The 14,371-nt window shown below is 43.3% G+C and overlaps 1 protein-coding gene across 1 annotated transcript in view; it reads left to right on the top strand.

The window, feature by feature from the left end:
* The first annotated feature begins 82 nt into the window (after positions 1-82).
* Positions 83-14,371, top strand: part of LOC124468580 (clathrin coat assembly protein AP180-like) — a 36,521-nt gene continuing 22,232 nt past the window's right edge. Inside the window, exons 1-9 of the mRNA XM_047021389.1 lie at positions 83-797; positions 899-1,181; positions 3,969-4,111; positions 5,556-5,631; positions 7,083-7,185; positions 9,285-9,378; positions 11,980-12,091; positions 12,775-12,881; positions 12,979-13,020. Of these exons, the coding sequence (XP_046877345.1) occupies positions 1,052-1,181; positions 3,969-4,111; positions 5,556-5,631; positions 7,083-7,185; positions 9,285-9,378; positions 11,980-12,091; positions 12,775-12,881; positions 12,979-13,020 (807 nt within the window). The 5' untranslated portion in view covers positions 83-797; positions 899-1,051. The remainder of the gene's footprint in view (positions 798-898; positions 1,182-3,968; positions 4,112-5,555; positions 5,632-7,082; positions 7,186-9,284; positions 9,379-11,979; positions 12,092-12,774; positions 12,882-12,978; positions 13,021-14,371) is intronic.

The following is a 14,371-nucleotide window of genomic DNA, read 5'->3' as shown; positions in this document are numbered from 1 at the left end:
TAGTCACGGCTAGTCTACACACCTCCCAGCCATCCTGGATAGTCCCCTTTAAGAACGCACCTCGCGGCCACTAACAGGATAGGATACCGTAAGTGTTTGTTAACGAAGTCATCTGACTCTGTCTGTGTATATACTGACACTGGGATAGGAGAATGTATATATAATATAGGCACTTACATTAATAAATAAATAATCAAATGAGTCAGTGGAATTGAACAATATATTTTCTCGAGCATCTCTCCAATAGCTACTCCTTTAGGTTGCTCGCGCCAGCGTCAGAGTTGGTGACCGCCAGAGGGGGAAAGGCGCGCAGCTACTGTCGACAGAGGAGAAGGGCAAAGCATCTCATTTGGACTTCTCATCCTGAAAAAAGGTCCGGAGTGTAGATTATAGCGTAGTTCACGAGCAGCCGGGCTCACGTCGCGTTATTACTGAAAAACCGTTATTTAGATAGCACTGCATTCCACCCGTGCTTGTCCATTCTCGTGTATTCCGTTGACTAAGGTGAGGAAGCAATTGGCCGTCTATCCAATGCGAGGCTACTGCTAGAAGGAATAGCCTAGATTTGAATTGAGGTTGAAGACTTTACCCAAACCATTCTGACGTGCTATAAAGCGCCACACTGTCGTAAGAATCTGATCTAGTTCTCTCTCTAGATCTTTGTTTTTGCTGTGGGGTGATCATATAGATTTCACGGCTAGCGTAGTGTTACGTAAGAGTCGCTAGCTTTATCCAAGGTGCTGAACTGAACGGAAGCCTAGCTTACTAAGGGACGCGACGAATATTGACCATTTTGCGTAAGTCTGTTCATGTGAACGCACACATATTTAATGTAATGATGTGAAACAAAACAGTTACTCTTTATTTGTATTATTCAAATTGTGCTATTTGTCGCCAGTCCAGAAGGTCACAGGCCTACCCGTGAGGGATTTGGAGAGGACTGCACCGGAATTTGGTGATACACATTTTCCGTGTCGAAAGCGGTTTAGGATATTTTTTTAATCAACCTGGTGAACGTAATTCCTGAAGTGGTCTACTATACGGGGAGAAAATGTCGGGGCAGACGCTCACAGATCGCATTGCCGCTGCGCAATACCAGCTGACGGGATCAGACATGGCTCGTGCCGTCTGCAAAGCCACCACTCACGAGGTGATGGCGCCGAAGAAGAAGCACCTTGAGTGTGAGTAGCCTGAGCATGAGCCCATTACTTTGGTTCTAAACATAATGGCAACACACCCAGTTTAAATTGAGCATTACATGCACACATGCACGTGAGGGAACATACACAATTGGTCACAAATTGAGTATTAACTATGAAAGTATCACCATCCACAAAATTCATGGCCTGCAGATATAACTGGCCAGTGCTGATGTTTATTCACCTTGCTGTTCCTACACACTGTGAGGGAAGGTGTGCCAGCATTGATGTTTCCTTGGCGATGACCCCAGTGCTGACCTTTCTTCCTCACAGTGATTCAAGCAGTTGTCATGAATCAAGACAGACTCACAGATACATGAGACCTGTTCCAACACATTTTACACCAAACACACTTTTCACTTTTTGTTTTACCTTGGCCGGGTTTCGCTCTTAGAACGTTCTTAAGAAGATCTTGGCGTTAAGAGCTTCTTAACAAATCTGGGAAACCTGGCCCTTACCTGTGCCTTGCAGGACATTCAACCAGTGTAAATACCTTCCTCTATGTTTTGCATTTTATTATCCCAAGAGAATCTTCCCTAGATTAGTTTAGTGATTGTGGTAAGGGCTAGGGCTAGGGGACTTACTCATTACCTATAATAATCTGTCTAACATCAAGTCAGGGTAGTTTAAGACCACAGAGACCTGCATACTTAGTTTGCAACTTCAGGTCTGTATTATTCAGGAGTGTGTTATTGAAATGTTAGACATCACGGTGCCATGCTGGCATGTATGAAGACAGGAGCAGCCGCATAAAGTTGTTAATCACTATCACCCAGGCATCCATTAGACTAAAGCAGGCGATGGCCGAGTCAGGGTATGGATGAGCCTGTGTGTGTCTGCAGAGCCAGGACTTAGTCAGAGTGATCTACTCCCCTGATGAATAATGCAGTTATCAGCCCAATGACTTGCATGCATTATTTACACAGCCAAAGGTGACAATGCTGAGGCTAGTAGAAGGACTGCAGTGGGTTGTGTCCATGCAGGGTTAGGGTTAGCCCTAACAGGACTGAGTCTACTGTACACTGTTAGGAGCCTCTCCATGGGACATCATGTTAAGCCTAACCCTAACCCTGAAACATACTGTTCTACTTCAGGGACATCATGTTAGCCCTGAAACATACTGGTCTACTTCAGGTACATGACAGCACAGTCATGTGCGCCCCAGCATGTTTGTCGTGTGGACACTGGACACGGCTACTAACCCCAGCATGTTTGTCTTGTGGACACGGCTGCTAATCTTAACCCTGTATGGCTGCAGGTTCATTCTAGGAGCTCTCCTGACTACTGAGGATTACTGTAAGACTCTTTATTTAGACCTGTCAATCCTTGTTACACACACATGTACAAACAAAAGGCATTTACATTTAGTCATTTAGCAGACGCTCTTATCCAGAGCGACTTACAGTAAGTACAGGGACATTCCCCTCGAGGCAAGTAGGGTGAAGTACCTTGCCCAAGGACACAATGTAATTTGGCATGGCGGGGAAGCGATCCGGCAACCTTCTGATTACTAGCCCGACTCCCTCACCGCTCAGCCATCTGACTCCCTTAATCAATCTAAATGTTTGTATGACAAGTGCGTCAGTTTATAGCTCTTTGGGTACTGTACTACGTGTGTACTGTGTAGGTGTGAGTCAGGGGCGTAGGCTGAATTTTTGGGGGGGGTAGGCCTAGAATCATTTTTTGGGGTAGGCCTAGAAAAATACAGATAGGCATCTTTTCAGTTTTATTTTACTTATTTACTTTGCGATGTGCACCCTGTGCATAATTTTTCGGAAATACTTTAGTTTTTGGGTAGGCCTTATAACAAATTGGGTAGGCCTACCCTGGCCACGCCCCTGGTGTGAGTGTGTGTGTGTGTATAAAATGGGAAGGATTCTGAAGACCTGGAAATTAAGAGAGGGAGTGTGTGTGGACTTCACTGCTGCATAGATGCATATATGTGCATAGATGTTGAGTTCAACTCCTACCAATTGGTGGCAGAGGTTATGTAACAGCCTTTTAGTCATTTTTTGTGGCGCAAGTATGTGGTTGTAAGTGTGGTTCTATGGTTGTCAGTATGGGTGTATGTTTGTGTATGGTTGTGTGCAGATATCTGTAGTGTGTATGTGTAGCATGCTAACTGCAGCTAGCTGTAGTGTGTCTGTGTAGCATGCTAACTGCAGCTAGCTGTAGTGTGTCTGTGTAGCATGCTAACTGCAGCTAGCTGTAGTGTGTCTGTGTAGCATGCTAACTGCAGCTAGCTGTAGTGTGTCTGTGTGTGCACTCTGTGTGTTTAATTTCGTACTTGTCCACCGCACCACACTAGACCCCTCAACAGTGATTTGCATTAATCTGTTGACTTTTTGTGTCAGGTCTGGGAGATGAGGATGACATGGCATTATTTGTGTGTTTGTGTGGCCTTGAATCTTCTGTGTGTGTGTGTGTGTGTGTGTGGGAGGGAGGATGTGTGAGGAATCTGTCTCATTAGACTTGCTTCAGGACTAAGTGTTTGGGGAGGGGGGCTGGGTTGGTGTACGTCTGTGCAGAATGGTGTTTCTGTGGGTGTGTTTGCAGAATGGTGTTTGTGTGGTTGTGTATGCGAAGGTAAGTGTGGGATGATGTGTGATCCCAGAGGTTCCCACCCTAAACCTAACCCTAACCTAAGCTAACCGCTGCAGTATGTTGGGGTTCAGCCCGTTCCTGTCATTGCCATGGATCTTCTCTGGAACACGTACTGACCTGCGCTAGCGATGAGCAGCAACATAACAGCTCCTTCTCCTGATGCAGATCTGATCTCCGCCACCAACGCCACAAACGTCAACATCCCTCAGATGGCCGACACGCTGTTTGAAAGGGCCACCAACGCCAGCTGGGTCGTGGTCTTCAAGGCCCTCGTCACTACTCACCACATGTGTGTCCATGGCAACGAGGTCAGTAGGCCCAGAGGGTGGTTCAGGAGGGCAGAATATGTTAAGGGACTAGGCAGAGGAAGGGTTCATGTTAAGGGGACTAGGCAGAGGAAGGGTTCATGTTAAGGGGACTAGGCAGAGGAAGGGTTCATGTTAAGGGGACTAGGCAGAGGAAGGGTTCATGTTAATGGGACTAGGCAGAGGAAGGGTTCATGTTAGGGGGACTAGGCAGAGGAAGGGATCATGTTAAGGGGACTAGGCAGAGGAAGGGATCATGTTAATGGGACTAGGCAGAGGAAGGGTTCATGTTAATGGGACTAGGCAGAGGAAGGGTTCATGTTAAGGGGACTAGGCAGAGGAAGGGTTCATGTTAAGGGGACTAGGCAGAGGAAGGGTTCATGTTAAGGGGACTAGGCAGAGGAAGGGTTCATGTTAAGGGGACTAGGCAGAGGAAGGGTTCATGTTAAGGGGACTAGGCAGAGGAAGGGTTCATGTTAAGGGGACTAGGCAGAGGAAGGGTTCACGTTAATGGGACTAGGCAGAGGAAGGGTTCATGTTAAGGGGACTAGGCAGAGGAAGGGATCATGTTAAGGGGACTAGGCAGAGGAAGGGATCATGTTAATGGGACTAAGCAGAGGAAGGGTTCATGTTAAGGGGACTAGGAAGAGGAAGGGTTCATGTTAAGGGGACTAGGCAGAGGAAGGGTTCATGTTAAGGGGACTAGGCAGAGGAAGGGTTCCTGTTAATGGGACTAGGCAGAGGAAGGGTTCATGTTAAGGGGACTAGGCAGAGGAAGGGGTTATGTTAGTCTCTCTTAGCCACTTGAGTTCGAGTAACCAGAGTACGTTTCATGCATGTGGCACTTTCCTAGTCAGAGTTAGCAGGGGGTGCTTTTCTTGGGTGAGAGAGAACAAAAGATGGGAAGTTATGAAGTACAAATACTCCGTTACTGTACTTGTACTGTAATTTTCTGGTATCAGTACTTAATTTAATTTATTTACTTAATTTAGCACAGCCATGCTAGGTAAAATGGTTTATGGATACTTTGATAAAAGTAGTAGCTTGAGGTGTTTCTTAGGTGTATTTCCTGTATCCTGTAACAGAGAATCCTGTGCTTCCATCTTGAGGTCTTGACGTCATTTGTAGAATCAGATGTTATTTGAAATGGAGTAAATGTGTAAGTTTGTCTGTCTCCATGATTATCATCAGAGTATTCTTAGAATTTTGGGGGGTAAAAGGAGCTTGCATGGTAGGCTTTGCTTTTAACTAGACCTACTTTTCAATTTGACAGAAAAGGTTGTAGAGTTGTCATTAGTCCCATGAGTGCTCTGGTTAGGGAAAGAGTGAGGCTGCTCTGTCCATGGTGCTGAAAGCTGCTTCCCTGACACAATTTGAGGACCTCCCTCCCTCGCCTCCCTCCTCACTCTCCCTCCCTTATTCTAAAGTGTGTTTGTGTGTTCCTCAGAGGTTTATCCAGTACCTGGCATCCAGAACAGCACTGTTCAACCTCAGCAACTTTATCGACAAAACTGGCTCTCATGGTAAGAATGGGACTGAGGTGCTCTTTTTCTCCCTTCTCTCTTTCTCTCTCCTCTCTCTCTTTGGGTGTTACATTTACATTACATTTAGCAGACGCTCTTATCCAGAGCGACTTACAGTAAGTACAGGGACATTCCCCCCGAGGCAAGTAGGGTGAAGTGCCTTGCCCAAGGACACAATGTCAAATGGCACGGTCGGGGAATCAATCCGGCAACCTTCTGATTACTAGCCCGACTCCCTCACCGCTCAGCCATCTGACTCCCTCGTGTTACCTCATAACTGTACAAGCAGAGAAGATGGAAGAAAGAGTAGGGCTATCTGGGAGGAGAGAGAAAATCACTGATCTGATAATCATATGAAGGATCGTGCCAAATATCCAGCAGTTACCATGTAGACATGGGCTCTGTTCGAAAACTTCGACAGCTGTCTTAATCCTTGATGTCTTACTAGACAGGTGTCTAACGAGACAGCTCGGGTAAGGTATCTTAAAAACAGTTGTTTTCGAACAGCCTTTAAAGACAGGATGTACGTCATCGCGCTGCGTGTACTTATGTGCTGGCACTAGCGCGCTTTGTCAGACGGCAGTCAATTGCATTGAGTTTATTGTCACACTAAGTCAAGTTAAGCTGTATTTAAACTTGTGTTAGATATAGGCTCAATAGCTCATAACATTTGTGTTTGTATTTCACTCATTTGATAGGATTATGATAAAACTGCGATGCTAGCTACATTTTCAGCAACTACACTGCCCACTTCTCGATACATTTTTATTCAGATGCTGATTTACAAGTACCGTTTAGCTGAAATATGAATTGTAAAAACTTAGAGCAATGGCGGTCAAAGGATTCTGTTTAACTAGTTGCTCATGGTAATCCCGCGCACAGAGTTATGGGTAATACGTGCCGCCATTAAGACAGCAAGGCAGCTCAGATGCTCTCTTAAAAAATGACTGTTATGTGACGTATTTCAAGGTATCTTATTAGACAGGAAGAGAAGATTTAAGACATTTCGAACAGACCTCGCTGTCTTAAAAGGAAGGACTCATTTTAAGACATTTCGAAAAGAGCCATGGAATACACAGGTGTCTCCCCTTCTACCCCCTCTCTGTTCCCCTTCCCCTCTGCATTTATCAGGCAAGGCTGCATGTCTCAATATTGGAATACCCTGGACCAGTAGTACCAGGCTAGCACAGCTAGCTATGATGGACCAGTAGTACCAGGCTAGCACAGCTAGCTCTCCCAAGGAGCACCAGCCTCAGATGATTCAATAAAATCAATAACCAACAGATCAGTCTTTAGATAAAAGATTTATTTTAGCACTTGTACTGAGACAATTTGTGTCCTGATGAAATTATGTTTTTACCAAAAGGTCACAGAGAGGAGAGAATGCAGTTATCTCACAAGTACAGTTGTAGACTTTGACTGTGTGGATGGCATTTTGTCCCCAATTGTAGGATATGATATGTCTACCTTCATCAGACGATACGGCCGCTACCTGAATGAGAAAGCCTTCGCCTATCGCCAGATGGCTTTCGACTTCACCAAGGTCAAGAAAGGGTATGTCAGTCACCCCATAGTAGCCACACTGTAAAAAAATAAATAAATGAAATTACCGCACTTTTTCTTTAAATTATACGTGTTTTTTTTCTGTATTTCTGAATTACAGGAAATACAGATAGAAAAACAATGGCAAACTGTACATTTATAATTTTACATAAGAATTACAGCCAAATGTTGTTACTTAAAAATACACTAAAATGTCAGGTTTTTTTTACAAATACTAATAAAATGTTCACGAAAATGTTCTGTTAAAACACATAACTTAACTTTATCAATAGCTATTTTAACAGTTATTTTGCAGATATTTACTTTCATCCCATGGACAAATAACTTAATAACATAATTTTTGGTTTAGACATAGGAATCTTGTGAACTGAGCTCGGGTAGTTGCTTTGGCAGACTGACGACCAGGCAGGTGCTGACAGCTCAAACCCCCCTCACCACAGGGGATGTGTGGAGGGGGGACAGAGCGAGGAGAGCAGGGTTTAGAGAATGCCAGGAGCAAAAAGGAGGTCAAGTGTGTACTAGTGCAGCAATTTAGCAGAGCACTAAGATAGTGCCAGCCCCCCCTCGGTTGGAACATGAAATCTGTTCCAGGGGAAAGAACTCTAAAATAAGTTATACTTATATGAATAAGGATGAAAATCACCCGTCCCCCGTTGTCTCCAACTAGTAACAGAAACTATACCAGTAACAATATACAGCAACAGAAACTATACCAGTAACAATATACAGCAACGGTACTATAACAGGAACAATATACAGTAACAGGTTTACTTTATTTGTAACATCTAGATAGGGCAATGTGAACATATAAGCTATAGTTACAAGTTAGTTAGTTACCAGATAATACATCTGAGGCCTCTTCCATAAAGCGAGTTTACCGAATAAGCCAGACTTATGTCAGTCAGTCTGACTCATTTCTCGTTCATTCGGTTCCATAAAGCTATATCAACGTAGTTCAAACTCGGTTACTTGAGAACTACAGCTCTGAATGAATCTGTCTAACACGCCCCCGAGCGTGGTGCACTGTGGGAAGGCCGGCGGTGCAGAGCGGTAAAAAAGGCTGCAGTGTGAACGCACCTTAAGGGGGTTCTTGAGTAGGCTAAATGCTTGAAAACATCACTAGATGGGGGAAAAACTTAAGGGGACGCAACTGACGCAAGCGAGCACACCCTATAATTTCCCCAGAAATTGTACCCTCTCTAGTTCAAGTCTGGTTTGGGAATTTAAGTCCAACTCATTTGAGTGGCCTTTATGGAACAGGCCCCTGTAGTATCTGGATACTGATTACAGCATCTGAATGTACATGTTAAATCATTATAACTTATTTTGGCTTTATTGAATATTTGTATTTATTGAAAATGCTGGTGTTTTACAGAGAAGTTCAATTAATAAAAGCCATATTTACCGGCAAAGAACCGCCTGTAATGTAATATTACAGATATATCTCGTACATTTGGTACTGGAAAATTACAATTATTTTACGGTTAATAAATGTTAATGAAAATTTTTTTTTTTTACTGTAATGTAATGGGTGTAATCTGGCGTCCCAGCTGCCAGATTGTTCCTGTTTTTGTACAGTATTTTTTTTACAGTGCAGTAAAAGAGCATCATATGAGGTTGTCTCCACAGCCCTAACTGTGGTTGGGGGTTAGAGGTCACCAGGATCTACATAACCTTGATCCTCTACCTAACTCTGACCCTTTACCTAACTGATTTGTGTACGTAATGTTCTGTCTACCTCTGCCCAAAAACTTTCCAGTCCCTGGAAAAAATCTTCCTAGTATATTGCTGCTTCCTTCCCAGCTGTAATATTGCACATCCCTTAATTGGCCTAAGCTATTTTTTTTTTTCATCTCTCTTAAAAAAATTAAATAAAACAGAATTACAAAAAATAACACGTTTTATTATAATGAAAGAAAAAGAGTTATTAATGGCCTACAGTGGAAGTCATAAATTAAACATAATTTAGGAATAGGTCTACCTTCTATTTTGTACCAGTGCACTCTTATATGTCGTAATTGTCTATAGTCTGTTGTTAGTATAACCCAGCCTAGTCCTAATCTGTGAGTGAGAACCTGCTGTGTCCTCAGCGCTGACGGGGTGATGAGGACCATGACTCCTGAGAAACTCCTGAAGGGCATGCCCATTCTGCAGGCCCAGATCGACACGCTGCTGGAGTTTGATGTGAGTTTCATCTGCACTGGCTCAACGTGGAACTCACCTGGACACTTGGATGTACACAATACAGACCTTTGCTGAGAACACTCTCTCTTCACTCTATAAACATAGTTCTCTCTCCTTTCCTCTATAAACTGCTCCTCGACAGGTCTGCAAACGCCTTTGTAAGCAGAGATTTGTTAAAACGTTTGTTATCCGAGACCATAGGTCGAGGTTTATAAACAAATCGTATAAACAAATCAAAGCGAAGAGTAAACATTTGGTTTCTTATATATTACAACAATACGTGGGAAAATCCCAAATCAAACACGGCGAATCTGGAGCAGACGCCTTGTTGTCAGAGCAATCAGCTGCACTTGCACTGGTGACTTCACTACATCTCCTAGGCAACATATCTACAACTCTGTGGAGTTTCAGTGCTAGGTCCGTAAAAAAAAATTGTTTACCTCTGCGAACTTTCAGGAGGTATACAAACGGATATGTTAACTTTTGAGAATGTCTCTGAATCAATATGAACAGCGTGTTGGTCCAATTATTATACTAGTATATAAGAAACATAGTTCTCTCTTCCTCTATAAACATAATTCTCTCTTTCTATAAACATAATCATGGCCATAAGGTTTGGCAATGACAAATTTTGTGTTTTGCTAAGTTTGCTGGTTCAGTATTTGAGGAAAATGTTTTCACATGTTTCTTTAGAATAATGGAATACAATAAAGCACATTTCATATTTTTTTTAGCTTTTTGGGGGCGAAAATCTTCAATATATGCAAATAGTCCCCTCTTTTACAGCAGTCAATCTGCTCTCAAAATCCAATCAGAATGATATTGATTTTACCTGGTTAGAACTAGTTCACACTTTCCCCTGTGCTGATGATATGACTTACTGAAATGATTTTAGTAGTCATTTTATGCCAAGGCCCAGCAACCTTTGCAAACACAAAATGTTTGTCGCTCCCAATACTTTTGGCCATGGCTGTAGTTCTTTCTATTCCTCTATAAACAGTTCTCTCTCTTCCTCTATAAACAGTTCTCTCTCTCTCTCTCTTCCTCTATAAACATAGTTCTCTCTCTCTCTCTTCCTCTATAAACATAGTTCTCTCTTTTCCTCTATTAACATAGTCAGTGTTTCCCACAGAATGTGATTATATTTGTGGCGGTAGACATGGGCGGAGCCAGATGTTTTATAAATGTGTGGCTCAGTCCAAAACTACAGTATGTTATAACTGCTCCTAAACTTTTTAATTTGGTACAGATAAAGCTATGATCCAACTGATGTTTGATCAACATTTATTTTCTTTGCATGTTCTTTTCTTTATCAGCAAACAACGTCAAACACTGAAAAACTGAATTCAAAAACAACAACAAAATACAACATATCCGTCTGTCACCAAAACAATTAATCCACATAAACATCCATACAAAATAAAACAAACATACCGTGTGCGCATGACCACACATTTAGGAGTTGTTAGTCTATTTTCAGTCTATTTTCTTGTTATTTTCGGTGAGCGTGTTCCTCCGTGCCTATGCGTTCTTTTCAGCATCCGGAAGCACTTGAGTCGTCTTACCAATTAAGCATGTGATCTACATTCACTGCAATACTCCAATACTTCACGCAATACTTTAACCAATAGGCGTTAGAAGCGCAACACAGAACTTAAAATCATTATTCAGTGACATTACAAAGTCATAATAACACGAGACTATGAAGGAAAAACATTGTTGCGTCAGCTACATATGTTTGAGTATCGGTTTGATGTGAGTGTAGATGGGGACAAGTAATGCAACAAGTAATGAGAGTGTGGGAGGAGTCAGGTGGCTGAGCGGTTAGGGAATCGGGCTAGTAATCAGAAGGTCGCTGGTTCGATTCCTGGCCGTTCAAAAATGACATGTCCTTGGGCAAGATACTTCACCCTATTTGCCTCGGGGGAATGTCCCTGTACTTACTGTAAGTCGCACTGGATAAGAACAAATGACTTTAATGTCAAATGTAAATGTGCAAAAAATATTTGCATTCATTTTGCATAAAAGGTTTTTGGAGCTTTAGCCTACGTAATATAAACATTACGTTGGACTCATATTGTTATATGCAGAATGTGTTTAGCTATGAATATTATTGTATTTAACTTGAATGTATTAGTTTTGGACACATTTGTGCAGAAAATAGACCTACTAACATTAGATAAACTCTGGATTGATTCTCCTGCCGTCTTCTCTGAGGGAAAAGGCTGTTTGTCCCGCACTTTGACTCAGAGCGTGCACGGAGAGAGAGACACAGAGACACACAGAGACAAACAGAGACACACAGAGACACACAGAGACACACAGAGACACACAGAGACACACAGAGACACACAGAGACACACAGAGACACACAGAGAGACAGAAAACGCAAGTGGGGCAAGAAGGGGCTGAGCTCATCAATGCGTTTTAATGAAAAACGTATTTTGCCATGTTAAACAGTAAAAAAAATAAGTAAACACATTTGTGGAGGTACATTTTTAATTGTGGCGGGCTGCGATTAAAATATATATATATATATTTATATTATATATAATAAATGGATGTCTGGGAAACACGGCTCTCTCTCTGTTGTGCCCTCAGGTCCATCCCAAGGAGCTTAACAACGGCATCATCAACGCAGCGTTCCTGCTGCTCTTCAAGGACCTTGTGAAGCTCTTTGCCTCCTACAACGACGGTGTCATCAATCTGCTGGGTGAGCTACCCTTCCACTGTTGGCCCTTCAGGGCTCTCCTCAACAGTGGGAGCAGATGCAGTTATCCTAAGCCACGTTCAAATCCTGCATGCAGAAAGTACAGCAAAACATCAAGGAGCAGAAGTGCACAGTTCTAACAGTATTTCTGTGGTCATAGTCACGGAAGGGTCTATTGACCAAGCATAGTGAACAATTTTGAACCGTGAACACTGTACACTAACCCAACAATGATGTGGGTGCAGTCTCTTACAAGACAGTACAGCAGGATCTCAAACACGGCATGCAGAGAGGACAACTTTGTTGGCATCACATGCAGTAACGTAGTACAGCAGGTACAAACAGCTGCTTAGACCTACACCAGGTACAAACAGCTGCTAAGGCCTACACCAGGTACAAACAGCTGCTTAGGCCTACACCAGGTACAAACAGCTGCTTAGGCCTACACCAGGTACAAACAGCCCAGCTCCTAAACAGCATGTTCAAGCTGAGGATGGATTTGATGGTCCAGTTTGATGTGTGGTGTGATTATAGCTATAGATCATAGTTATTGATAATATTTATAGATATGAGTACTGTGATTATAGATAGAGTGGTGTTAGTATAGTTGCATATTATAGGTATAGTGGTGTGTAGCTATGCAGTAGTTACAGACTAACACCTTAACCAAACCTAAACCTTTACAGAGAAGTACTTCAAAATGAAGAAGAGTGACTGCAAGGAGGCTCTGGAGATCTACAAGAGGTTCCTGACCAGAGTGACCAAGATCGGAGAGTTCCTGAAGCTCGCTGAGGTAACGTTTAATATCAAGCTGGGCCTGAGTTGAAACAATTGTAAGATATTTGTATTTTTGTTGTATTAATTCTCCCCTTTGATTTTTGCTCTTGCAGACTGTTGGAGTTGAGAAAAATGACATTCCTGACATCAACTATGTGAGTGGACATGCTGCTGTAGGGTCAAGTGACCTGTCTGTTTCCTCGGTGATAGAAAATGACTTGTTTTAACCAAGTTTTTAGATAATAAGTCATATGTTGAGAATGGATAAAGGCAACCCGAACACACACAGATAGGTTTGATCCATCCTAACCTTCCATACCCACCAGTGTCTCCACCCTGGTGTGGTGGTGGATCTAGCGGACTCTGATGATGAGGACTGTCCCTTTAAGCCTCTTGAGGACCCGGTAACCATAGAGATGTGTGGTGGCCTGGTAGAGTGCCTGTTTGGAGGATGAGTCTTTGGCATGCTCAATTATGTTACTAGTTTGCTGTAACAGGTTGATATTTTACTGTGTGACTGTGTGTGTGATCCTTAATTAATTCAACCCTTTGCTGGCCTGTGGTTTGCGGTGGTGCTGTGTTATGAAATTGTGTCAACATGCAGTGGTTAGGGTGTCATACCCAAGACCAGGGGAAGGCAATCCTGGGCCTCGAGAGCCGCTGTCCTGAATGTTTTAGATCAGTGGTTCTCAACCCTGTCCTCAGGGACCCCCTGTCCTGCTTGTTTTAGATGGTTCCCTGCTCCAGCACACCTGATTCAAATGAATGGTCATTACCTGGCTTCCACAGAGCTTGATAACAACCCATTCATTTGGAACAGGTGTGCTGGAGCAGGAAACCATCTAAAACTTGCAGGACAGGACTAACCCTAACCCAGCTCTCATGACTCTAACCCTGTGCTGCTCTCTCATGACTCTAACCCTGTGCTGTCTCATGACTCCAACCCTGTGCTGCTCTCTCATGATTCTAACCCTGTGCTGCTCTCTCTCATGACTAACCCTGTGCTGCTCTCTCATGACTCTAACCCTGTGCTGCTCTCTCATGACTCTAACCCTGTGCTGCTCTTTCATGACTCTAACCCTGTGCTGCTCTCTCATGACTCTAACCCTGTGTTGCTCTCTCATGACTCTAACCCTGTGCTGCTCTCTCATGACTCTAACCCTGTGTTGCTCTCTCATGACTCTAACCCTGTGCTGCTCTCTCATGACTCTAACCCTGTGTTGCTCTCTCTTGACTCTAACCCTGTGCTGCTCTCTCATGACTCTAACCCTGTGTTGCTCTCTCATGACTCTAACCCTGTGCTGTCTCATGACTCCAACCCTGTGCTGCTCTCTCATGATTCTAACCCTGTGCTGCTCTCTCTCATGACTAACCCTGTGCTGCTCTCTCATGACTCTAACCCTGTGCTGTCTCATGACTCCAACCCTGTGCTGCTCTCTCATGATTCTAACCCTGTGCTGCTCTCTCTCATGACTAACCCTGTGCTGCTCTCTCATGACTCTAACC

The sequence above is a fragment of the Hypomesus transpacificus genome, chromosome 6 (genome assembly GCF_021917145.1).
Source record: "Hypomesus transpacificus isolate Combined female chromosome 6, fHypTra1, whole genome shotgun sequence".
In the NCBI taxonomy this organism is placed as follows: domain Eukaryota; kingdom Metazoa; phylum Chordata; class Actinopteri; order Osmeriformes; family Osmeridae; genus Hypomesus; species Hypomesus transpacificus.
The sequence above is the reverse complement of the archived record's forward strand: the minus strand, read 5'-3'. Positions and strand labels throughout refer to the sequence as shown.